Source organism: Antedon bifida, chromosome 5 (genome assembly GCF_963402885.1).
Source record: "Antedon bifida chromosome 5, ecAntBifi1.1, whole genome shotgun sequence".
NCBI classification, from domain to species: Eukaryota; Metazoa; Echinodermata; class Crinoidea; order Comatulida; family Antedonidae; genus Antedon; species Antedon bifida.
The window spans coordinates 10,779,533-10,806,842 of record NC_136230.1 but is presented as its reverse complement, the minus strand read 5'-3'; the positions used below and the strand labels follow the sequence as shown (position 1 = coordinate 10,806,842).

The following is a 27,310-nucleotide window of genomic DNA, read 5'->3' as shown; positions in this document are numbered from 1 at the left end:
TAATTCAAAGGTGTGGTATTCAGGATAAAGTTGGTTAACACATTTAGAGTTAAAATACAAGGCAGGTGCGAAAGAGAACTATTGGGGTCTTAGCTTTCGTGATTTTAGGTTTCGTGACACCCTGGACAGTTTCGCTATTTTGGACACGATATAGCGCCACCTGAGTATTATCGTTCTGGAAAAAATTACATTAAACAGTTATTTTTTAAGATTAAGGTGGTGTTGACTTTATTATTATGCTGTAAAATAATGTGGAAGATGTTAAATGGTAAATTTTCTTTTTGTATGGATGTGCACTCCGAAATAAGTGAATGGATGAATAAGCAGTGTGAGAAATTAACAAAAGCTTCTATTTATTAAATTCTAGGTCTGTATAGTTACTTTGAGTTATAATAGAGGTAATTTTATTTATTAAAGAATGACACATTTTATTATAGATAACTACTTGCATTTGAGTACCATTAAATGTGTAGGTACTGACCCTTCTACTCGTTTATTAAGTTATCAAAGCAGCATTTGTTAGTGTTTTTGTTTATTTATCGCATACAGTCTCTGTCTCAAATCTCAACCCACCACTAAAGTTTATTTATTATTTGGTCTTTTGCCTCTTCTTTGATGTGTATACATTATTCAGCAAAATAATGGATAGGTTCATCTTTCAAACGTGTCATTTCGCTCTTCTACCGTTTATGATTATCTTTATTTATTTTCACAAACTATTATCTATTATATTTCTAGAGGATTATGTAGGGTGCTATGATTTGTTATATCTTACTGAATATATAATACGCAGAGACCAGATGGATATCGACACGTGCATTGAATACTGCTATCGATATATTGTGCCATATGCCTCACTGTTTTTTGGTTTTTTCTGCGACTGTTTACATGATGTTGACTCAATGAATAAAGTATACAACACCAAGTGTAGCGTCCAGTGTTCAGGGAAAGCAACGGAAACGTGTGGGGGAGAGGATGCGTTACAAGTATATAGTATAGGTAAGGGAAATGTACGTATTCATTCTGATCATTTTAGTGCGATTTTCACATAAATCAATAAAAGTATTAAATTTAAGTGGTATCCATTTTTAAATGATCATTGGCCTACTATTAAGTATATGATTACCCGTCGGCTAAAGTAGTCTATGTTACTCTAACATAAACTTATATATTATTAGGCCTAATAGCACATTACCTTTCAGCAATTCAACAAAGTCATGTGATTACTTGGCTGGATCACATCACATGGCTTCCAATTAAACAACGATTTATTTTTAAATTAATGTTAATTACATATAAATCTCTTCACGATAAATCACCATCATATATTTCCAATTTAATTTTACGTAGATCTTCAGTTTGCAAAAGATCTCTTAGGTCGACCACTAATCTATCTGCACTTTTTGTTCCACCCAGCCGCCTTAAGACCTATGGTGATCGAGCTTTTGCAGTTGCAGCTCTCCTAAACTGTGGAACAATCTTCCTGATCCTATTAAAAATGCATCCTCTATTGTAGTTTTCAAAACACTCTTAAAAACCAATCTTTTTTCTTGGTAATTTCTTTCTGTTTTTCTCTCAGCGCTTTGGGACAATCATTTGATTGTATAAGCGCTATATAAATCAACAACTTGAAAGAGATGGTATGTACAGGCATTAAGAAGATGGACTGGCATGTATAGGCCTATCCATGTTAACTGTAACATGCTTTAGTAGTTAGGGTTAGCTTAAGTTTAATATGTCGTAAGGCCTTTGGAGGAGCAGTGTTAATACTAAGAATACAAAGAAAACGAAATAAATAATTATTAAACTTGAGTTTAACTATCATTTCTGAGTGTGCGCAGAATGAGGTTTTAATGGATAGGTTGTTTTATTCTTTACTGGCGTGGCGTGAAAACGAAAGCTCGGCTAGTAATTCATAAACGAGCAATCAGCGCCCGATCTATGCAAACGGATTAGCAGCATGTATTTATATAGGCCTACTATTATCGTACTGTTGTTAGGCAGCGGTAAACATAACAAAATAATTCCTTCAAAATGATAAATATTGTTAACGATTTATTAAGGATCTATTCCTTCTGCCTCATTTAGAGTTTAGACTATCATCAAAATATATCGATCCAAATACAACAAAGTGAGGTATACATGAACTTTGACTACTAAAAAAACGAAACAAATTGGTTTTTAGGTCTTAAATTACTACTGGAAAAATTAATGAGAAACAAACGGTTTCAAAATGTAATTAAGGGTTTGTAATGCTTCGGTTTTACTTCATTATTAGTATGAGGTACCATTACTAAAAATGTGAAACATTAATTACAATAATAAGCACATTTATACAGGATAATACAAATCCAGAAATCTTTTTTTTTTGTTAAATTGTTAAAAATAATTCAATGAAGCTTCCGCACATGCACAGAATGGCAGTTATTGAGCTTCAACATCTCCCACTTGCTATGTTTTATCATATTAACATTTTGCTTGAGTGTGGCAACATAATTCAGTTGGTCGCATTTGACAAGCTCATTTTGTATTGTTTATCTGATTATGTCTTTGCATTAAGACAGTTTGATCTTCAGTGCGATGACAATGCTAATGTCAGCGTGGAAGTGCGCAATGTTGCAGTGTTGTGCTTTATATTTTGCTGCTGGTAAGTTTGCATGTAGTTTGATAATAAGGGGTTGTTTAAGAGTAGGCCTATAACAAAAAATATTTGACCTGCAAACTAAACGTTTCGCTGATGGTTAGCCTCTCATCATACCAAATTTACGTAGGTCATTATCATAAACCAAATACTATTCATACCTAGACATTTCATTATAGTGATGGCATTATTGTTCAATAAGTTTGGTTTATTTGTATACCTTATAATAATTGCTTAGTAACGGTTTACGTTTAGCATTCTAAAAACCAATTCATCTTATCTCTTACAGTATTTTACTACCTTTAAACCCCTTTAGCCAATTATTAGCATATTCTAAGGTGAAATGTGTGTTTATATACCACAGTTTTAAAATATATGTTATAATTAATTTTAGCCAATTCCAAATGTTTTTAAAGAGAGCTCTTAGTATACCTTTGATAGGATAAGATTGTATGAATCCTATCAGATTGATATGGATTCCTTTGCAACATATCTTGGTGCTTTTAAAAGAATATTTAGCCATTTAATAAAGTAAATTTTCATGTTTTTTTATTAGATGTTTACTTTTACAAACCAATTATACCAGTGTTTTTACATGCTTAAGGTTAATCTAAATAACGGCCAATCGACGAACTTTATTTTTGAATTTTTTTTTCAATGAGTACGATTTTCTTGAAAAGCACGCCTTTTTGTGTTCTTTTCTTGGGGGTGGGGGGAATAAATAAAATTTACAATAATATCTGTCATTTTTCCGGATCTTTCTATTTCTGGTGCTTTTATCGCTTATACATTGCGCAATGCTGCGTAAATAGACACTTTCCCCGTTGTGGTGCAACTGGTTTTTTTTATTATGCTAGGGAGTATGATCACGTGACATTTTTCGTGATCAAACTGCTGCTGCAGCTGTCAGCCTGGCGATCTCTTATTGTCGAGATGTTGGACGGGCGAAAAGAACAAATCGCATTTTACTCACCATCCTTAGTACATTCACCAAATTTGAGTCCGTTCCGATTTAAAATTACGCTAAACGAGCAGGTTGAAAAAATAAGGCATTTTTAAAATTTAAACAATTTTTTTAACTTATTCTGGAAGCCATTGAGTTGTAAATATGAATTAATGTACACATTTCACGTACAAAATGTTGTGACGTCATCAAATGGCCACTTGAATTTAAAAATTATGTTTTTTTCTCTTTCGTCATAGATTATTACAATCAACAAAGCGCATCTTGGTTATTTTGTGCCCGATTTTCGCTCAAATTTTAGTATATGATTGTTCAATTAATTATCTTTCTCATGAGTTGTCAAAATTTTCATTTTGATGACGTCATCACGCGTAAAAACTTGAATAACGTAGGTTGTGTAATTTCACCTACACCATAATTTTGAATATCTTACAGCTCTTCAGAATAAAATGTGACCTTGATGATTATAATTTATTATGAAAGCTGATGAAATGTAGATATGAATTCATATAAAAATTAAGCCTATCGGATGTTGTGACATTATGAAATGGCCAGTTGAAGTTAAAAAGTAAATTTTTTCTCTCTTTCGTCAAATTTATAACAATTTCATGTGCCAAATTTTCTTCCAAATCTTGTAATTTTTTGCTCAATTCATTGTCTTTCGAAATTGTGATCTTCAAGTTTATTTTGACAACGTCATCATACCAAAAAATTAGAACATGATGTGGGTCCCGTAATTTCACCTATGCTACACTGTATATGGATATACAGTATACTGTACATATTATATATGACACATAATAGGTACAACTCAGCACTATAAGCATATATGCATCATATCGTATGTTAACGTACGTGCATGTTTAAAAAATTCTAATTTCATTAAAATGATCACATATAATTCGTCAAAGTGACGAATTAAATTCTAGTTATGATTTTGTTGTTGTACAGTGCAAATCATGATGTTACATGTAAATTATACTGACTTTTTCAATTGAAATATTACTTGGGCCTAAACAATCGCATTAATTGTGTGTATAGCCTAAAATTGATTCGCCATTTTTTTACTGAAGGGAAGACATCCTTACATCAACGCGTTCACCGGCGAAAAAAACGCGTCAATCGCCAGGTATTGTAAACTAATAACCCCTAAATTACTGAAAAAGTGTAATTTTCTGATCGATTTTTTAGAAATTAGTTTTTGGAAACTATTGCCATATTTTCCCTGTATTTTGATATGTAATCACTTTTAATTAAACATACCTAAACATAATATAAGCCAGGAGCTGTCGCAGGACTATTTTAAGGAGGTTTTCCAAGAGTCCTCAGAGGGCCGTAGATACTGAGTATTTGCGCCACAGGCCCCCACGGTGGGGGCATGTGGTGTAAATGCCACTCCTATATGGCCGGAAATGGTACTCTCTCACGTAAAGTTCACGATAAATAGAAATATTGGGCTATATCGGGCTACAGTAGCAACATTGTTTGCGTTCAATGCGAAGTTCAGATGATGTCCCCGACGAAGGTACTTCCGGTAATGTAATAAATTCTTGCAAATTAAAATCAATTAATACAAATTTATTATTATTATTATTATTATTATCAATTAATAATTAAAACAATTTAGAAAAAACAGGTGAAGCTACTGCTATAAATATATTGAGCAAAACTTTAAAAAGTCAGTAAAACCACAATTTCCAAATTCATTTTCATTTATCCACTAAACTGTACAACCACACTCCAGAAAAGAAAATATGATCGAAATTTGCAGAAAGAAACAATTAAACACTGTTTTTTCAAAGTTCAGAACGTCCGCAATTATCTATATAGTATATATAAAATTACGTAAGGGCAAAATTAGGTAAATCGCGCCTTACTTCTAGATTTTTTACTCGATGGTATATAAAGTTAATGTTTGTATATTCGGTACTGATTTTAACAACCTGATGTAACCCTGTTTACTAATTAAATTGAGGTAGATAATTAGTTATTGACAAATAAAACGAATTTAAGTTCAACGATTTTCAAATGAATGTCCTTCTTGAAAAATACCCGCACACAATAATACGAGGAGGCTTCGTACTTTCCTATCTCCTCCTACGATAATTATTTTTAATAGCTGAAAACCGATTGAACAGCTGGAGTACAGCATCATAATGTTGAACACTGGCCGATTTTCTTTTAAAAATACTATTTTGATAGATTTAATAATATACCTTTATACAAATGTATTGAATGGAACAATTAAATTTATGGGCCATTAGAGAATAAACTTAAAACCTTAAGATATAGTATTTCAATATTATACAATTCTGTAAATACGTATTAAGCACTTTTGGTCGCCATTTGATTTGCAAATTTCTTACTTTGAGTGTTGGTACTGTTAGATATAATATAAACATATTATACAAATAAACGTTTTTACTGTGAGTGTGGTTAGGCCCTACTCTTAGATTATAAACACATAATATACAGATAAACTGTATTACTGACAGTTGCTTCTCAACGTTTGTATTAATTAATAATTACAAACAATATAAACGTCGTAGTGGTGTATCGTTACATGTACCTACTATTTCAATCGACTATGACAGTGACAGTTTTAAGTATTAAATCGCAAATGTTTTACTGTATTTAGTGCTATATTATTTTTAGGCCTATAAAACATGAACAAAATATTTCGTTACTGAGTGGATAAAGGATATATTTAAAAATTGTTCCTCTTTCTACCTTTCCTCTTCCCCATTCCTCAACCCTAATGTTACATACAACACAAATTGGGTTTGTTTAAAAATAAAAAATTTAGACTCATTTTGTGACAAGTTTCTCTTTCGGAAGTAATTCCCAGGTGCTAATTGGTTGACTACATAAATCATCGTGGCTATTTATTCGTTTCTGTAAATGACAATGCATTATAATCATGCGGTACGTACATTGTAAATCGCAAATTTGTTTACGCTAACATTACTGTGTATTCGTGAACCATCTGTGGGCACGACCTAGTTAATGAAATTCGCTCAAATATTACGGACGTATGGAAATGAACATAAATAGTAGTACTACGGAAATACTTAAATGATGGGGAATCCCCGGCAAATTGCAATGATTATTGAAAAATCAACGATCCATATGACGGGTTTACTACAAACACAGTGTGTAGTGGCCTTTCGTACCTTCTCATGCACACAAGCAATCCAAACAGTCAATAGACAACAAAAACGCTGACCGCCGGTGAATTATGGACGGTATTGTTGACTGCTGGTTAATTTTACGCTGCAGTCTTTTACAGTCTTGGACTTCTATAACGTTGATAGTTAATATATAATATGATGAAATGGGATCTAAATTAGTGGCAGCAAAAAACATTTAGTATGAAATTAAGGGTGTTGCCCGGGCAACTGGGGCACCCCTGCGTCCTCCCCTGTAAGCTGAGAAAGTCAGAGTGTAGCTCCACTTTAAGGCTCTCCTGGTTGAACTGAACTTTTAAATAGCAATTGTGTAAATAAACATCACCTGGTAACATACAATTTGTGTGTTTTTTTTTTAGTTTAATTTTTTTTAAATACCTCTTAACTTAAAATAGGCTAACATTTCAGTATTGTACCTTTTATAATTATGTATTATCTTGATTGGTTTGTTTTCGTTTGCCAATTTTATTTACTTAAATTTAAGTTTGTTTGTAAAATATAGTAGGCCTTATCATCAGAAAACATACCATTGGAGGGCCCTTAATGCACACAGCCTCATTATTACCCCAGTCATATTTTTGGATTAAACACGTCTGGAAACATACTCCCATAATGTTTTTACCTATACCAGATATCTATTTGTACATTTGAGTGGAGAGAGGTAAACGTAAGTAAAGTATATTGTTGAAGAACACAAGCAATGCGACGAGCTTTGGATTCGAACTCACGATCAATAGTTCAACGTCGAAACACTGCGCCACACGCCATATGCATGTAATATGTACATTGCTCACCAGCTACATTTATTTTTTTCTTAATTGAGGCGATAGACGATCGAGCACTGCCTTTACTACAGAAACCCCAAGAACAACCTTACTTCGTCAAACTGATTTGACCTATTATAGAGGTAAACACTTTTTTTTTCACACGTATCTGAAAAAAAAATTGAATTATATAGATACTTTTCTTCTGGAACGAATTTACCCTAGCTTCCGTAAGTGACACCCTCTCAATTTAAGATTACTTACAAAGTGAGATGACCAAGTGAATGCCTGATTCCTTGATTTTTTTTCTTTTTTTTCTTTTTTGTTTTTGTGTTGTAAAAGAAAAAAAGGCAATTTAAAAAAAACAAATCAATATTTATTTTTTCTTCAAATACAGAACAAATAGAAAATTGATTAAAGATAAACATAATTTTTTGTTGTAAAACGGTCTCTCCGTCCCGAAGATACTGGTGTTATGTCGTTTGTACTGTATCTGTTTGTGACATTTCAATTATTTTTCATGAATATTCATAAAATGCTGTAAATTATTATTACGGCCGTTTTGTCGGTTCATTTTCAAATATTTTTTTTTTTCATTTTCTCAAAATATTGGAATCGTATTTTTAGATGATTATGTAGGCTGCTACCATGAACTTCTGTATTATTCTACCGACTATTTATTAGAAGACAAAGAGATGGATATTTACATGTGTGTCTACTATTGTTATGGACATAGTATGTACTATGCCTCACTGTATTTCGGTTTTGTCTGTATCTGTTTAAATGATTTAAACTCGATGGACAGAGTACACGACACCGATTGTAACCAAAAATGTTTAGGGAAAGCAACAGAAACGTGTGGGGGATGATTCTTTAATACATCGGAATACAAAAAAAAAGCAGACAGAGTAAAAAAAGAAAAAGTATACATAATCAATTCTCCTATATAAACACCTTCTTATAAAATAAATACAGTTGTGCACATCAAGTCAGAAAATAGTGATACAAATCTATGTTAGAGAAGATTATCCCAGGCACTCCACTCTTCCCATTCTTCGGCTCTATTATTAATCAACCTCTAAACTTTTTAATTGTAAAGTAATATTTTACAAAGCGTAAGTGGCCGGTGGGTGAGAGGAGGCCCGAAAACTTACTCTTATTTATATACAACTTTAGTATTGACAAAAGTAAATTAATCCTATTGGATGGTGTATTACTTATAAAATAAATACAATTGTGTACATCAAGTCAGCAGAGTGATACACATCTATGTTACAGAAGATTATCCCAGGCACTCCACTCTTCCCATTCTTCGGCTCTATTATTAATCAAACATCTAAACTTTTTAATTGTAAAGTAATATTTTACAAAGCTTATGAGGCCGGTGGGTGAGAGGAGGCCCGAAAACTTACTCTTATATATATACAACTTTAGTATTGACAAAAGTAAATTAATCCTATTGGATGGTGTATTACTAAAAAGCAGTTCACTTTCCGAAACACATATGCGAATATCAAGATTTCGAGAACACCATTGAAAAAAAAATTGCTTATCCATCTACTGATATTACATATGGGATGGCACTTTATCCAAATACACAGCACAGGTACGTAAGGACAATGATGTATTCTACTGTCTACATTGATGTGATACAACCTGAAAATTCAATCTGTAATTTATGATTAGGAGTATGGAATAATAATATGTAATTAGATTGGAGGGTATTAATCAATAACTTATTTTAAATAAACCAGTCATAAATTCATATTTAACTGTAGTAAATAAATTGTCAACATTTGAAGATGAGTAAAATAAGGTAGTTAAATGAAAAAGTGATGTGCACATAATATAGACACGATGACGTTAAATCATTACCATAATTGGGCACATTCGTACCAATTTTGTCTAACTAGTTTGATAGACTAGACAAAGTTTAAGTCATCCTCTTTTTATTTGTTAAATTATTAAACACGTGTTTTTACAAGTGTAAATTGGAGTAACACGTTCTTTTGTTTCTTATCTACTATTACAGGTGTTGCAGAATCATCAACTTCTCTAACTATACCATACAGAGGTACCGTTTCTGGTTATTTAATTGTGTTGTTATGACAACGCCTTACTATATATAACTGGACATCAATATTTACGATTGGGCTAAAACCGGTGTATTACATCGTTGTCGCACAGTTAATCTTCTATTAAAAATAACCTATACATTGTATTTTGGTTCTTTTATTTAAAAAAAATACACTCATAAAAGTGGTCATAATAATAAGAATCGAATTGCGGCACAACCGTTTTTATTACATAAAAATATAAAGTTTAGAATTAAAAAATTCCAAATTTAATTCCAATGTTTTATTTATTGCTAGATGATTATATAGGGTGCTACATTTACTTAATCATTTTAACTGATTATCACACGAGTACCGATGACATGGATATTGACACGTGCGTTGAATACTGCTATAGACATAGTCTGCCCTATGCCTCACTGTTAGCTGGTGATCAATGTATATGTATATATTTACATGACGTCGGCTCAATGACTAGAGTAAACAATACCGAGTGTAAATTCCAATGTCCAGGGAAACAAACGGAAACGTGTGGGGGTCAGCGTGAGTTACAAGTTCACAGTACAGGTAAGGAAACGTGTGCATCAGTATTGCTTCTGTGATGTTTAGAGTATTAGAGCCTCAACAGATTTTTGAAATTTCAATACTGTATAATTGATCTTTTGTCTGCATCATCCATGATTTTGAATCCTCTAATAGTTTTGGCTTTTCAGTCGATGTGTAATTTAAAAAAAGGCTGTTACATGTATAATATACAAATTATGCCAATAGGATTTGTTATGGGAAATAGCTCAACATCGATTCACACGTCATCTCAATTGTTGGATGTGCTTAGACAAACAAGTACTCCAGGTCTTTTTCCATCAGACGTGGTTACAGAGATTTCGCTTCTCACTACACAAGCTTATGAAGTAAGTTTATTGATAAGTAAATGACTCTAGTAAAACTTTTTTATTTGCACAGACTGCTTTATGATGATAACAATTGTTCTTAAATCAGTTGGTTTATATAAATATTTTAGCACTATAAAATTCGTTACTTTTTATCACACAAACTTCTTACAATCTAATTATCCCACTTACCTTCTCGAACTTTAAAGACTTCAAAAAAAGTAATTCGTGCCATCAGCTGGTCTGTTGTATACAGATTTGTTGATTCGCTTTTATCATAAGTATAACATTTTGGAAAATTGAAGATATTCACATATTTCAAATTGGTATTTATTATGTAAAAACAAAATAAAAAAAAGGAATTGCAATTATTTACGTCTTAAAAATATATTAGGAAATTGATACGGTTCTTCACATACTCCCAACATTTATATATATATTTCTATAGTTTTGTATTTCGTTTACTGGCCCTAAGCAATGATCTATGTAATCAATTGTTTATGTATTTTCCTGTCATTGTCGTGTTTTTATTTTGAATTAAAGTTTGCGGTACACCACGTATATAAGTTATGTAAAAGACTGTTGATGTTTCGTTCAATATGCTTTGATCGTCCTCTTTGATCTCTTGGTGCCATGCAAACCTTCAAACAATATATCATATTTTTATTGTTATTGTTCTTTTTATATGTATAATGGTAGCCACACAAACAAGCATTGCTCTTGATTTTCCCTTCGTTTTGCTTCATTTTAAATGTTTACTATAATATTTAATCTCATGCAATTAAGAAAAAGTTGAAGTTGAATTTCCTTAATCCTTTATTGTAAGATTCAAATTTACTAAACATGTATTGTTATAAAATATTATGTATTACCTCTTATTTTATAGTTACAATTTTGCTTACTATGTCACTTATTAATGTTCTACAATTACTCATTCGACCCGATTCTGCTATTTTCAAGAGCAGAATCGGCTGTTCATTCATTACAATTATTATTATAAGGATTTGTGGGTTTCTGTGGAACCTTTTAAACTTTGATTTATGTATATTTTGATTATTGTCAGAGATTTGTGTTGTTGGTATTTTTAATGGTATCTCAGATAATGTATCGTACCCTTAGGTGAATATAGTCAATGCTTTACTTTTAGATACCGGTAGACGTTTTGCCGATTTCATGGATTGCGTCACAAGAACCACGCATTTTGAATCTATTAAAGACATCTTCGAAAGGAAACATTACCTTAACAAGTAAATCAAAATGTAAGACAAAAGTAGATTTTATTACTCAAATGCAATTAATAAACAAAATAACTAATTTAAGCAGTTTTAATCTTATCTTTATTGTAAACATACATAGGAGTATACATGTTTAGAGAAGCACTTCCCATCAATTGTGACGCTATATTACAAGATGGGTGTATTTATACTCATTTGAACATACCAGTATTCAGAAACTTTGGACTAGTGTAGTCTGCTGTTAGGAGTATCCTAGAACAATGAATAACGTCTTTAAAATACCGGTGAAAATGAGTATATTTTGTTTAATAATTATATTTTATTCGTTTTACCTATATGTAAATTACCCACTTTTATTATTTCTAAAGTACATCGTTGTTATCAGGGCCGTAGCTACCAATGCGGTTAGTGGTATTTTTAGGACAACCCCACTGATTCATTACATCAATGAAATACACCAATAATGTGAGGAAAATAAAAGGAATCGAAAACAATGAAATTTACCCAATAAAATGTAAAGAAATAGTCAACCAACCGGAAACAATACATGTCACCGTTTTTAATTATACTTTTATAAAGCAAAAGTAATGTTCTGTATATCTGTTCTCTTTTTATTTTTTACCTTTTAATTATTTAACTACAAAATGACCATTCAAAGTTTGATTTTATTATCTTTATTTTCAAGATATGGAAAACAATATACAGTATTTTAGTAAAACTATATAGGCCTACAGCTTTTTTATTTGATTGATATGTTCTTTACTTTTTTCTTCATACGTTATTTAATCGCACCAATATCAGACATAACAGCATCATGGATTGGAAATGCAACAAATATCAAAGAGGAAATCGAAACAAAGTTTAATCAATCAGCTTTTGTTACTGTACAGATTCCAGATAATGACGGTTGGTGTGATTTATATTGAAAATTTAAATTGCAACAAAATAAAATTCAAACATGTCTACTGTAGTTTGCCTTTCTTGTGTTTCTTAAAGTAGTTGCTTTCTCTATGGACAAACGATATCGTTTTTAAGCGTCCATGCTTTTCACTCACTCTGAACCTAGGTATCTTTTTATTATCAAACCGTTTACTTAACAGGTTGCCAAATTGTCGATTTATAATAATTTATAATATAGAAGAATGCTACACTACGTAAGTGAGAGAAAATTTTAAAACGTTTAAGATTTATCCAAAGGTTGTGTTTATTTAGTTTGTAGAGCCATGTGGAGAGCGCATACCTCAAAAACTCTCTAAACTCATCGCAACCTGCTTACGTAGTGGGAAAAAATTGTAAAACGTTCAAGATGTATTCAAAGGTTGTGTTTGTTTTCTAGAGTGCGGTAAGGAGTGTATTATTCTGTTATTTGCTAAGATTCTTCTGGACAGAATAGCGCCATAAATGTCAGTTGTGTGGGCCTAATAGTAATAACATTTATTCTTCTTTTAATAGGTAATCTAGCAATGGTTTTGATGTATATTGAAAGTGGCGATGTGCTTAATGGGCCTGGTAATGATGTACCTTTAGATGATACCGTGTATGTATTAAATTCAACTAGGCCTATTCTAATAATAAACTAAATTACGGTACAATTAACTTGACTTGAAAAACACAATGAACCTCATTTGTATTCAATAAACTATAAAACAAAATTCAACAACCACTCCTATGGCAAGCCTCAGCTGTCTGAAGTATTCAAAATATTATATTATTATATCATTTTTTTATTATATTATATATTGTATTGTAATGAATTATACGTTTTGCATTATATTACTTGGTTTTAGCATTATATTATATCTATTTCTAATATATTATGTGAAAAATGTAACAAATTATTGACTTTTTGTATTATATTATTCGGTTTTGGCATTATATTATGAACATTTACTATTATATTATTAATAAAATACATTATATTATAATATAATTGTATTATATTAAACGCATTTACCTTACTTTATAACATACAACATTATTATATTATACGGATTCGTTAGTTATATTATTATTTTGTATGATGTTTATTATACGTCACGACTTATTTCAGTTCTTCTAACTCTTTCTCTCCCTCCCCCTGCTCACTAACAATCAGCGGCAGAATCTGAATTGTGTGACTGTTAAAGAATAACTAATTATCTTTACTACGTACTAGGCCTAGGCCTACTAGGGGATCTAGCCTAGACGTAGCTAGTTAGACAAAGGACCAAGGACCACCGGACAGCTACAACTAATACTACAATACAATACAATAATACTACTACAATAACTAATACTGCTACTACCTAGGCCTAGCTAGTAGAGTACTAGGTAGCTACTACTAGGCTCTAGGGCGTATGTATGATGTTAACTACTAGGCCTAGGCCTACTAGTACTAGGCTAGGCCTATACTTAAGTTGTAGTAGGCTAGGGCCGGGCCTGCTGCCTTAGGCTAGGCTACTACTACTACTAGGCAGTCAGCCCATGATGGGTACGAGTAAGCCAAAATTTTGGATAAGTAAACCAAAATTTGGGTACGAGCGAGTTGGCATGGGTACGGGTTGACCTGTATCCTTCTAGCTAATTGTACTAGGCCTAGGCCTCAAGTAAGTCTACGCTACCCAGTCCGGCTACAATATGGTTTATTTTGTTTTATAGCTTTATTGATAGCTGGGTTCAAATCTGGGTTGGGATGGCTTTTTCTCATTCAAAAACAGATTTCCTTATCATAATAAAATAATATATGAATTTATTTGTAATATTGTAATGTATACATAATATAAGTAATTGCCATTGCATTTATTATTATTTATTATATATTATACGGTTACCCCTTAATTATACTATAGTATAATTTCCTTGTTATATTTTACAATATTTTCTTCATAATTCTACAATTTTGTCTTTCACAGCACAAATTTATCATACTGAATCATCACACACCAAGTCTCATAAATTTCTACTGTATTTGTCCAAGCTACTCCAGCTACATGGTATTGCCTTGAGGCTAAACTACACGGTATACTGGCACTACCATTATTCCTGGCTCGTCAACCTGGACCACATAAGCACAGTTTCAGTTTCAGTTTATTTACCATTTCAATTTCTGAACATAAGAGATGAACAACTTATATGGATGGATAACCGTAAGAGCGAAGCTCGTTTACCGGTCACCCGTTAGTGCAGTAACATTACGGACAACATAAAGACAGGACAAAGGTGCAATACATGTGAACACTTGTGTTTGCAACCCCTTGGATAAAATAATATATTTATATAAAGGAGAAAGTTAGATATTATAATATTTCTTTTCGATCATACAATGATAATTTTAAAATTAATTAAATCCTAAGAAGTCATACTACTGATTCAAAATAGTGACTGACTTACACCCTGTGGTCAAGACTTGCTCTTATGCTTATTTCCTCCAACATACAGAGTACATAGGACTATTTTTATTCATAACTGTTGAATTGCATCCCAATACACAGTACCTATTGGTATTACAGTATAACTAAAAATACAAAGGCAACTAACACAGATAGTTCCATATATACAGTACTCTCTTATAAATAGATGTATCTCTCCAATCTACTCCCAACTACCTAATCTAATAATAGTACTATTAGCATACTACTATACACTTTGTAGACAAGAAGTAAGTTGTATACACCTAGAGGACTTATGGTAGTACAGTCGAACGCCCTCTCACTGGCCCGGTCAACATAATCTATACCTAGATTATTGCAGTAATTAAAGTACATTATTACAGAGATTTTTTTGTTGTTGCAGAAATCAAAGTTATGTGTATAGAAAGCAGTACTCGTATTAAAAACTAAGCAGGTTGTACTCTTGAACGCAAACTGGCAGGATATTTTGAATATTTTTTATTGTTGAAATGAATGGAATCCTAACTTCATTTTCTACGAACTGGAGACGAAGACATATTATGACCCTTTTATTTAAATTTATTTGAATAGACCTCCATGTAAATTTATTAAAGGCTACATGATTGTTTTATATTTTAATATGTGATACTAATAGTAGAAAATTATTGTGTATAATGAGGACTAAGAATCTGATATTCACTTGCATTCTCATCTTTTTAAAATTTTATTTATAATGCTGGTAATGAGTTTAAAATTTAATTATATTGACTAGTTTTGATAATAATTATGTCCTTATAAATTCATTTACATTTCTTTTGTGTAATATAGTTCATATATTATGTATTAAATAAATTGGTAAGGCCCTGTACTGTTATTATTTAAGGAAAGTTTATATACACTTATTTTATGCCTACCAATATTAGTATAATTGTTTATATAAATATTTTGTCTAATTGCCTTGATTTTTTGTATAGGCCAATGGCATCAATGTTTTTCTCAAAGCAAATTAGCCTAATAATGCCACATTTAGACACATGATTCATTGATTTCTGATATTCTGTACTTGTGTATGCATTACTAAAATAACCTAGTAGTTAATATATTTCATTTGTAATGTATGTATAAACATTCATTTTTTTTCACATTTTTAAATTTAAACATTATTACAATACCTACCTTTCTGATATTGTTACTATTGTATGATATTTTTTGAGGCAGATTGTTTTCAATAAAAAAAAATTTTAACAAACAATTATTTTGACTTATACTGTACTATGTTAGTTCAGGAGATGAAGTGTGTGTGGGCAGAATCTGGTGTGAGGTGTATATTTGTCACTTTAAGACCTAAATTAGATGTTTTCTGAAGAAAAGAAGTAAAAGGATACGCTTTCAAACAACTCCAAGAAGATTCACACAAAAATAATTACTTTCCAATAAAATAGTATAACAGTGTATATTACAGTACATTGAATAAACTCGAGCGGAAAAATAACGCACATAAAAAAACATTCATTTTCTTGTCGAAAAGTGCCCTCTCTAGTTTTCTATTAATTTATTAATAATTATTATTAATTAATGAGTAATATGAACATATTTTTAACATTCAATGCTGGAAACTGGTTCTACTCCTAACAAAGTTTAATACCTCCAAATTTCACCAACGTATTCAAAGCACTTAAATAAATATCATTTAACATTACAAATCCAGGTTTTGATAGAATTTTGCTTAAAAACATATACAAAAAACATCGATAAAAAATACTTTTCGTATTCAAAAACATTTGATACTTGGTATAAATGTTCAATATAGGTTGCTCCATCCATATTGCAAAAAAAAAATAACTATCAAGCCATATCACTGATTTTTTAAATTTACGTTTTTACAAAATGTACACTTATGAAAGACTATACAATTCCAACTCATTTTTTTCAAGCTAATAACTATTTTGAAAAAACAACCAACAAAAAACGTTCATGAATGCAATTTTGTTTCTGTGAATAGAGCAACCTATAGTGAACATTTATACCAAGTATCATCTGTTTTTGAATACGAAAAGTATTTTTTATCGATGTTTTTTGTATATGTTTTTAAGCAAAATTCTATCCAAAACCCGAATTTGTTATGTTAAATGTGATATTTAATATTGAAGTGCTTTGAATACGTTGATGAAATTTGGAGGTATGAAACTTTGTTAGGAGTAGAACCAGTTTCCAGCATTGAATGTTAAAAATATGTTCATATTACTCATTAATTAATAATAATTATTAATAAATTAATAGAAAACTATAGAGGGCACTTTTCGACAAGAATATGAGTGTTTTTTTATGTGCGTTATTTTTCCGCTCGAGTTTATTCAATGTACTGTAATATACACTGTTATACTATTTTATTGGAAAGTAATTATTTTTGTGTGAATCTTCTTGGAATTGTTTGAAAGCGTATCCTCTTACTTCTTTTCTTCAGAAAACATCTAATTTAGGTCTTAAAGTGACAAATATACACCTCACACCACCAACCTCCAACACACCAGATGCCCACACACATTTCATATCCTGAACTAACATAGTACAGTATAAGTCAAATTAATTGTTTTAATTTTTTTTTATTGCTGCCTCAAAATATATTATACAATAGTAACAATATCAGAAAGGTAGGTATTGTAATAATTTTTAAATTTAAAAATGTGAAAAAAAACTTAATGTTTATACATACATTACAAATGAAATATATTAACTACTTGGTTATTTTAGTAATGCATACTCAAGTACAGAATATCAGAAATCAATGAATCATGTGTTTAAATGTGGCATTATTAGGCTAATTTGCGTTGACAAAAACATTGATGCCATTGGCCTATACAAAAAATCAAGGCAATTAGACAAAATATTTATATAAACAATTAATACTAAGTAGGCATAAAATAAGTGTATATAAACTTTCCTTAAATAATAACAGTATAGGGCCTTACCAATTTATTCAATACATAATATATGAACTATATTACACAAAAGAAATAATGATTATCAAAACTAGTCAATATAATTAAATTTTAAACTCATTACCAGCATTATAAATAAAATTTTTAAAAGATGAGAATGCAAGTGAATATCAGATTCTTAGTCCTCATTATACACAATGATTTTCTACTATCACATATTAAAATATAAAACAAACATATAGCCTTTAATGAATTTACATGAAGGTCTATTCAAATAAATTTAAATAAAAGGGTCATAATATGTCTTCGTCTCCAGTTGTTGCAAAGAAGTTAGGATTCCATTCATTTCAACAATAAAAAATATTCAAAATATCCTGCCAGTTTGCGTTCAAGAGTACAACCTGCTTAGTTTTTAATACGAGTACTGCTTTCTATACACATAACTTTGATTTCTGCAAAAAAAAAAAAAAAATCTCTGTAATAATGTACTTTAATTACTGTAATAATCTAGGTATAGATTATGTTGACCGGGCCAGTGAGGGGGCGTTCGACTGTACTACCATAAGTCCTCTAGGTGTATACAACTTACTTCTTGTCTACAAAGTGTAAGTAGTATGCTAATAGTACTATTATTAGATTAGGTAGATTGGAGAGATACATCTATTTATAAGAGAGTACTGTATATATGGAACTATCTGTGTTAGCCGCCTTTGTATTTTTAGATATAATACCAATAGGTACTATGTATTGTATGATAAAAAAGAAATATTATAATATCTATCTTTCTCCTTTATATAAATATATTATTTTATCCAAGGGGTTGCAAACACAAGTGTTCACATGTCTTGTTATGTATTGCACCTTTGTCCTGTCTTTATGTTGTCCGTAATGTCACTGCACTAACGGGTGACCGGTAAACGAGCTTCGCTCTTATGGTTATCCATCCATATAAGTTGTTCATCTCTTATGTTCAGAAATTGAAATGGTAAATAAACTGAAACTGAAACTGTGCTTATGTGGTCCAGGTTGACGAGCCAGGAATGATGGTAGTGCCAGTATACCGTGTAGTTTAGCCTCAAGGCAATACCATGTAGCTGGAGTAGCTTGGACAAATACAGTATGATAAATTTGTGCTGTGAAAGACAAAATTGTAGAATTATAAAGAAAATATTGTAAAATATAACAAGGAAATTATACTATAGTATAATTAAGGGGTAACCGTATAATATATAATTAATAATAATAAATGCAATGGCAATTAGGGCCTAGGTACTATTACAAATAAATTCATATATTATTTTATTATGATAAGGAACTCTGTTTTAGAATGAGAAAAAGCCGTCCCAACCCAGATTTGAACCCAGCTATCAATAAAGCTATAAAACAAAATAGACCATATTGTAGCCGGACTGGGTAGCGTAGACTTACTTGAGGCCTAGGCCTAGTACGATTAGCTAGAAAGAAGGATACAGGTCAACCCGTACCCATGCCAACTCGCTCGTACCCAAATTTTGGTTTACTTATATCCAAAATTTTGGCTTACTCGTAACCATCATGGGCTGGCTGCCTAGTAGTAGTAGTAGTAGTAGTAGCCTAGCCTAGCCTAAGGCAGCAGGCCCGGCCCTAGCCTACTACAACTTAAGTCTAGGCCTGGCCTAGCCTAGCCTAGGCTAGTACTAGTAGGCCTAGGCCTAGTAGTTAACATCATACATACGCCCTAACCCCCCTAGAGCCTAGTAGTAGCTAACCTACCTAGTACTCTACTAGCTAGGCCTAAGTATTAGCAGTAGTAGTTATTGCATTAGTAGTATTATTGTATTGTAGTATTAGTTGTAGCTGTCCGGTGGTCCTTGGTCACTTGTCTAACTAGCTACGTCTAGGCTAGATCCCCTAGTAGGCCTAGGCTAGGCCTAGTACGTAGTATAGTTATTCTTCAACAGTCACACAATTCAGATTCTGCCGCTGATTGCTAGTGAACAGGGGGAGGGAGAGAAAGAGTTAGAAGAACTGAAATGAGCCGTGACGTATAATAAACATCATACAAAATAATAATATAACTAACGAATCCGTATAATATAATAATGTTGTATGTTATAAAGTAAGGTAAATGGGTTTAATATAATACAATTATATTATAATATAATGTATTTTATTAATAATATAATAGTAAATGTTCATAATATAATGCCAAAACCGAATAATATAATACAGAAAGTCAATAATTTGTTACATTTTTCACATAATATATTAGAAATAGATATAATATAATGCTAAAACCAAGTAATATAATGCAAAACGTATAATTCATTACAATACAATATATAATATAATAAAAAAATGATATAATAATATAATATTTTGAATACTTCAGACAGCTGAGGCTTGCCATACACTCCAGTAAGAAGATCTAGAATGTTCTTCCTTTTTTACTACAACTTTATCCATATAAATTACAATTTCTTTTTCTGTAGACATTGACTTCTCGGGAATGCTCATTATCTATTTAACACACCTTCTGCATTAAACAATATTTTTATAGTGATTTCACCTATTTTTCCGTTGTAGAATGCTCTTTTTGTTAACTTTCACTGTCATATTATATGCACATCATAATGTTTTTGTTTTTATTTTGTACGGAATTTTAGAGGATTAGCATCAGGGAACGTTCTTCATTCATACCTAGTCAGTGGTGTGCTCTCCATAAGTATTTATAGAGAAAATGACAAAGTAGATGCCCAAGTGATGTACTCTCTTCCAATTGTTCCACTAAACGTAAGATAAGAATCCAATGTCCTGACCATTTTTAAACCATTACACAAAGGATCGATAAGTAATATCAATGTATCAGCCTTAAAAAATATCTGTAGTTTATGAGTGCCATAAAAACCTTGTTTAAATGTCGGATATAATTATTATTGTTACTCTTTATTTATTATAGGATTCCTCAGAATATGAAGCGAAGTATGATTGCGTATTCTTTGATTTTCTACCGAGGTAAAGTATTTGTGCTTTCATTCAATTCAGGTTGCCAAATTTATTTTCATGCATTGGAGCTTTGTGATGTAGTAATATTCAATTGTCATAATTAGTCACCATTAATCATTCCACAAAAAGAATAACATACATTTTGCACTTTAGTGGTATCGACGTATCTATTATTTAATTAAAATTATTAGCAAATGGTCAACAAGAGGTTGTCATGTACGAAATTTCACAGAGAGGTTTGTTCGTTGTTTCTGTTCTCATCTGACGAGTTTTTCAGTGTTAATGCAGATTTCAAAAAATGAGGTAAATATGATATGCTTAAAGGTTTTTTTTTCATTCTTTATTTAGAAAATTTCGTAGGATTTTAATGTTAATTCAAGTATGTTGTACTGGATAATCTCATTTGTTTTTTCTTTTAAAAATCCTATTTTAAACACCATTCTTATTGGTGATTGATGTATGTTTAGAAATTGTTATTGGTATTGCTTATTAGTGTTTATGTTGTTTTTCAGTTACGGAAAGATGATGAAGTTATAAACACATGGATTACAATAATCGGACTGAGCTTGTCGATTGTGACGCTGTCTATCAATCTACTAATCTACCTATTACTGAGGTTTGCGATTTAAGTTGACATTATTCTCCCTTTAAAGACTTTTTTACTCGAAATTTCACCTTTGTAAGCCATCCACATTTTAGGTATAGGTTGAACTCATAAGATGTTTTATATGAAAGAAATCAATTTTGTTTGCATGTTGCTATTCTTCATAAATAGGAACAAGTTAAACATGCGTTACAAAATCCATATCAACCTCATCATTTGCACATTAGGAGTTGATATACTATTTTTATCAGTTCTCAACAAAATAAACCGTAAGGTAGGGATCGTTTCTTTTTAATCCTTTACAAAATATTAATTCGTTCAAACTAATTGTGTATCAATTAAAAGGCATTGAATTAAAATAGATGATATATTCTTGTGAATACATTTGGTCAACTTTTAATTAGTTTAAATTGAATAATAAAAAATACGATATTCTTTTAAAGGTAGACGATGTTTGTATTCATTGTAAGATAAAAATATGAATTGTCATTCTATGATGTGATATTAATCCGATTTGAAATTATCTTTAAAAGAATGTTTCCGTTTCATTAATACAATAATGATTCAAGGTTCAAGATTAAATTTATTGTCACATAATATTATATTATATATCTTAAATTTTATTAGGAATTCATGACCATTTAGATATAATATTTATTTACATTTACAATACACTTGAACATTATTTTTTTTCTTTTAGGTGTTATGTAAGACAGTTTCAATCCTACTGCATTATCTTGTTCTGTGCATGTTTATGTGGATGGTGGCAGAAGCTATTTTCTTGGTTTTAAAAGTAGTATACAACAAGTCTAAAAGATTCAAGCTAGTGCATTACATGTTGTTCTGCTACGTGACGCCTGCGTTCATTGTTGCCATGGTTATAACTTTTAATCATGAATGCTACGTCACTGATACCTTGTATGTATACATTTTCATGAGTTACAATATTAACTGCTGTTATTAATTAGGTGGAGCCATTGAATAGAGGATTTAATCTATCAACGAATGAAATATTGCGTAATCAAAGAAACAATAATAATTATTATTATTATTTAGGCCCTAAAATAGATAGGTTTAGAGTAGGCCATGTTATTGTTAAGAAGATGAGCAACTTCAGATGGCCGTGTTAACGATAACTTATCTTTATAAAGATGCTGGCTTAAAGTGTCGTGTCGCTTGGTTGTTGTTATCCCAGCTTGCTTGATTATTGGGGTATGTACACCTATATACTATAAAGCGTTGCATACTTAGAGTCCAAAAGTAAAAGAAAAAAAACAAACACAAAACTCAAATATAGATAAAACGATAAAGATAGTAAGTTACCAAGAATAGAAAATTTACAAACAAATAGGATAAAAGGTTGACTTCTTTGTAATGTAGAAAAACAATTTTATGTTCAAAGTATAAAGAATAATTATTTAAAATAAATCATATTTCCTAATTTTAGATAAACATAGTAGTGTTGGGTAAATTGGTACATGTGATTTATAAAAGATCTGGATCAATTGTGACTAAGCCTCCTAAAAAGCAAAACGAGTACAAACAATTAAGGTAAGCCAAATATTTATATTGCTTATGAACATTACGAACTATTACAACCTAAGTTATAGCAAAAAGGGAGTTTGTTTGGTTGGTAAAAATAAAGTCATTGGAATAAATGTAATAAAATGAATAAAATCACATTGTAAGATGAGATAACTTTAAAGATTAAGAGTTGTTTGTTTTCGGCACATTTATCGCTTTGGTGGCTAGGAACCAACTTACCTAGATAAATAAGCCTGAACATCTTTTTTATTTGCGATTTTTTTATTTTAGAAATGCCGTTAGAGGAAGTTTTGTTCTTCTTCCAATCCTTGGTGTTACATGGATAATCGGAGTTTTGAACATCGACTCAACAACCAGTGTGATGGTATATCTCTTCAATATACTCAACTCGTTACAGGGGATATTTCTGTTTGTGGTTTGCTGTCTACTGGATAACCAGGTATTTTAGAATTCGTAGTTATTTTACTGAAAATGTATGTAGCCCAAAAACCGACTTTATTGTTCTTATGGCGAATTTGTGAAAGTATCATTATCGTCGAAGGCGTATATGGTTATCATTATAGTTCTAGAATTAAAACTGTTCTCATTTTTTATATTTATCTATTTATTATGTTCTACTAAATGGGCCTTATAAATATAATACATCTAATCTTTTTTTAGATTATGGATCCACTAAAGAAGCTGATTGCAAAACACACTCCAGGCAAGAATCGAGTAAACATGAGTAATCAAGTAAATACTATACAATTGTATCTGCGTTGTATGTATTGGTTAAAAGAATGTACAAAAATAAATAATCCACCACACAATAAAGGACTTAAACCTGGAGACCGAGTGTACACATATGGCTCGTGTGCACTTTAAAGAACCCAGTACTTCTTTCGAAAGAGTAGGGGGTACCCCGGTGTACTGGTCCATGCAGCCCCTGTCGTTGTGGACAGACGAACGGGCGCCGATTGATGGCAGAACCCGACACGAAGGGACCCTTAGGGAAAAAGAGATTTGTAGTATATGTCGTCCACACATGTGCGCAATTCAGCCAATTAGGCTGCAAGTCAGATGTTATTCCCCCATTTTACATTTACATAATTTAAAATATATAAATAAATGCATGTGTTGCTTACAGGAAGAAAATGTGATTCGCAGTACCGCTGCGTTGTCTGATCGCCAAACGACGTTTATAACAGGCCACGTGTGATTGTTGTCGGTGGATACGTGTCGAGGATCTATTCATTGATATTTCACTAGCACCCATCCACAACTTCAATTTTGTTATTATGCACTACTTATTATTATTATTGTTACCACTAGACAAACTAATGTAACATTGTGAATGTAATTTTAATATCGATAATCAATATTTAAACTGCACCGAAGAAAAGTATGTTTGGTGTTGAGTTTTATTATACAACAGCGTTTGAACCTGTAGATCATAACCCATTGTAAATAGAATAAGAAACAATTTTCGACAAAGCCCTCAAATAGTTCAAAGCATATGTTGTTAAACGATATTATAAAGAATTCTGAGATCGGAGTATAAATGTATTATGTAAGAGCACGGTGTGACTCAAGGATCAACCTTAAGTCCATCATTATTTACTGCATACACCAAACCAATTTCAGACATAATATATTTTTGTAAATGTCTCTTATATTATTTGTATGCGGATGATACACATACGTGATCCTAGAAAACTATGTGATCTTAACGAAGCTTTTAGTAGGCTGAATAATGGTATCGACGACGTTAGCAAATGGATGTGCCTTAATAAGTTAAAATTAAACGACTCTAAAACTGAAATTACTTATTTTATAACCACCGAGGTGTAAATTTGACCAGGCAAACATTGATATTTGGGTGGGTTTCCTTTAAATTCTACCAAATCTGCTCGGAAACTTTTTGAGGAACGTTTTAATATTACGGAACTCAGTGTGCCTTCATGAGCTGTTCTTTTCTATTAACTGCAATTCACTCATTGCCAGAGTGTCCAAAGAAAATATCAGTCGATTAAAAAACTTCAAAATAGTTCTGCAAGATTAGTATTCGGTGTACCATGGGGTACTCCTACAACATTAGTCCGCCAGTTGAGCAAAGAGTAAACTTTTGATTTAATTTATCATTGTGTAAATGGCATTGCGCCTGTCTAATGTGTGAGCTAGTCAGTAAGTGCAATATTGTAAACGTACTGGTCTTAGGTCTGTTACTAAACTTTATGTTTTTTTTCCAAATCTACCTCCTACCATGTGAAAAATACTAAAACAATACGCAGTGACACAGTGACACATTTTAAAACAAATTTAAAAGCCTTTTTCCAATAAGCAATATTCACCAGTTGATCAGTTATTGTAAAGGTCTTTGATTAATGTAATGGCGCTATATAAATGACAATGTTAATTGTAATGTTAAAATATTATCTTGTCCATAATGCATATTATTTATTCTTGTTTTAATCATCAAGTATGTTAAGCGATTTGGTTTATTTTAAAAGATTGAAATATAGTAATCAAAGAAAAACAAAATCGAAAACGGAATTGCTTCTCTTAGATTAATGTTTTACCATTGTCATCAAAGCAAAGTAGCGATAGTCGACTTAATAATCCAAGAGGCTTATATATATTTCCAAAATGTAAATATTCTAAGTTAAAGTATTTAAATGAAATTGATGTTATTAAAACTATATAATTGCAGTTTTTAGTCGCGTGGACGCGACTCTATAGTTCACTATGTCGGTCGGTCAGTCGGTCTGTCGGTCTGTCTGTCGGTCTGTCTGTCGGTCCAGTATCACTATGCGTTTTATCGCTTTTCTGTACTTTTTGATGTACAGAAAAGTTTTAAAGTAAATTACTTTTTGAAAGTTCATTTTTTTCTGAGAGCACGCGACTTATGGCTGTTGGCATTGTTCTTTATAAAGAACGGATGTGCGAGTGAATGCCATGTTAGATCATGTTTTATAGAAATTGCTTACATTATTTCTTTAATATTATTATTATTATTATTATTACTTGTATAGCGCACATTTATACAACATTTAATTATAATCAGCGGCGCTTCACATCAATTAGTATCGTAACATTGTTTGAAATATAGTGCTTTTAAATGTTTTTTAAACTGATTATAGTCGTCTAAGTGTTTAATGTGACTTGGTAAACTGTTCCAAATTTTGGGTCCTGCTACGGCGAACGAACGGTCAGCAAATGTCTTTCGTTTAGTTCGTGGGATTGTCAGGTTATAATTGCTGGTGCTTGAACGAGTACTGCGAGAAACATTCCGCACAGTAAGAATATCTCTCAGGTAACTTGGAGCGGAACCGTTAAGCGAACGCCATACAAGACACGCTATTTTGAATTGACATCTATGAGACATCGGAAGCCAGTGCAAGGATCGCATGGCGTTAGTTGCACTGTCATACCGACCTTTCCTGACAATTATTTTCGCAGCTTGGTGCAGTAACCTCTTCATTGGAGCAAGGGTATTAGCAGGTAGACCATAATACAATGCATTGGCGTAATCAATATGTGACAGCACGAGCGATTGAACTAGTTGTTGGCAAAGGGCCTTGGAGAGAAATTTGCGAATTTGACGAATATAGTATAAATTAACAGCTATCGTTCTGCATTTATCGCGTATATGGTTCTTGAAAGATAGCTGGTCGTCGATATTAACACCAAGGTATTTTACAGATGAACCACGTGGTATTCTGTCCTGACATACGATGATATGATCTTTCTCGCATTTCAGGAGTTGAGCTCTGCTTCCCAATAGTATGAACTCTGTTTTTTCACTGTTCATTTTTAGTCTGTTGGACTTCATCCAGTCGTTGATGGATATGAGGCACTCTTGTAATTTGGTGATTGTATTTACCATACTAGAACTAGAATTTGGATTAAATGAATCATACACTGAGTGATCATCGGCATATCCCATCACAGAAATATCAAACTTACTGATGTGATCTTGTAAAGTGCTGGCATATATGGTGTATAGAACTGGACCGCATATACTACCCTGAGGTACAGAGAAGGACAAATTGGCTGTCTCCGAGTTAGTTTCGCCGATTGTTACGTTGGCAAATCGAGGACGAAGGTAAGTATCAAACCAGTTCAATGCCGCA

The 27,310-nt window shown here is 31.7% G+C and overlaps 1 protein-coding gene across 1 annotated transcript; it reads left to right on the top strand.

Annotated features, from left to right (window-relative positions):
- Positions 1-9,607: 9,607 nt before the first annotated feature.
- LOC144843306 (adhesion G protein-coupled receptor L4-like) lies at positions 9,608-25,420 on the top strand. The gene is made up of 17 exons (XM_078700101.1): positions 9,608-9,631; positions 9,930-10,199; positions 10,404-10,543; positions 11,670-11,781; positions 12,559-12,663; positions 13,210-13,294; positions 20,710-20,836; positions 21,003-21,058; positions 21,241-21,352; positions 21,562-21,665; positions 21,825-21,927; positions 22,354-22,571; positions 22,805-22,865; positions 23,101-23,204; positions 23,469-23,637; positions 23,859-23,930; positions 24,325-25,420. The coding sequence occupies exons 2-17, from the start codon at positions 9,995-9,997 to the stop codon at positions 24,394-24,396; spliced, it is 1,845 nt and encodes a 614-aa protein (XP_078556227.1). The 5' UTR covers positions 9,608-9,631; positions 9,930-9,994; the 3' UTR covers positions 24,397-25,420.
- The last annotated feature ends 1,890 nt before the right edge of the window (positions 25,421-27,310 follow it).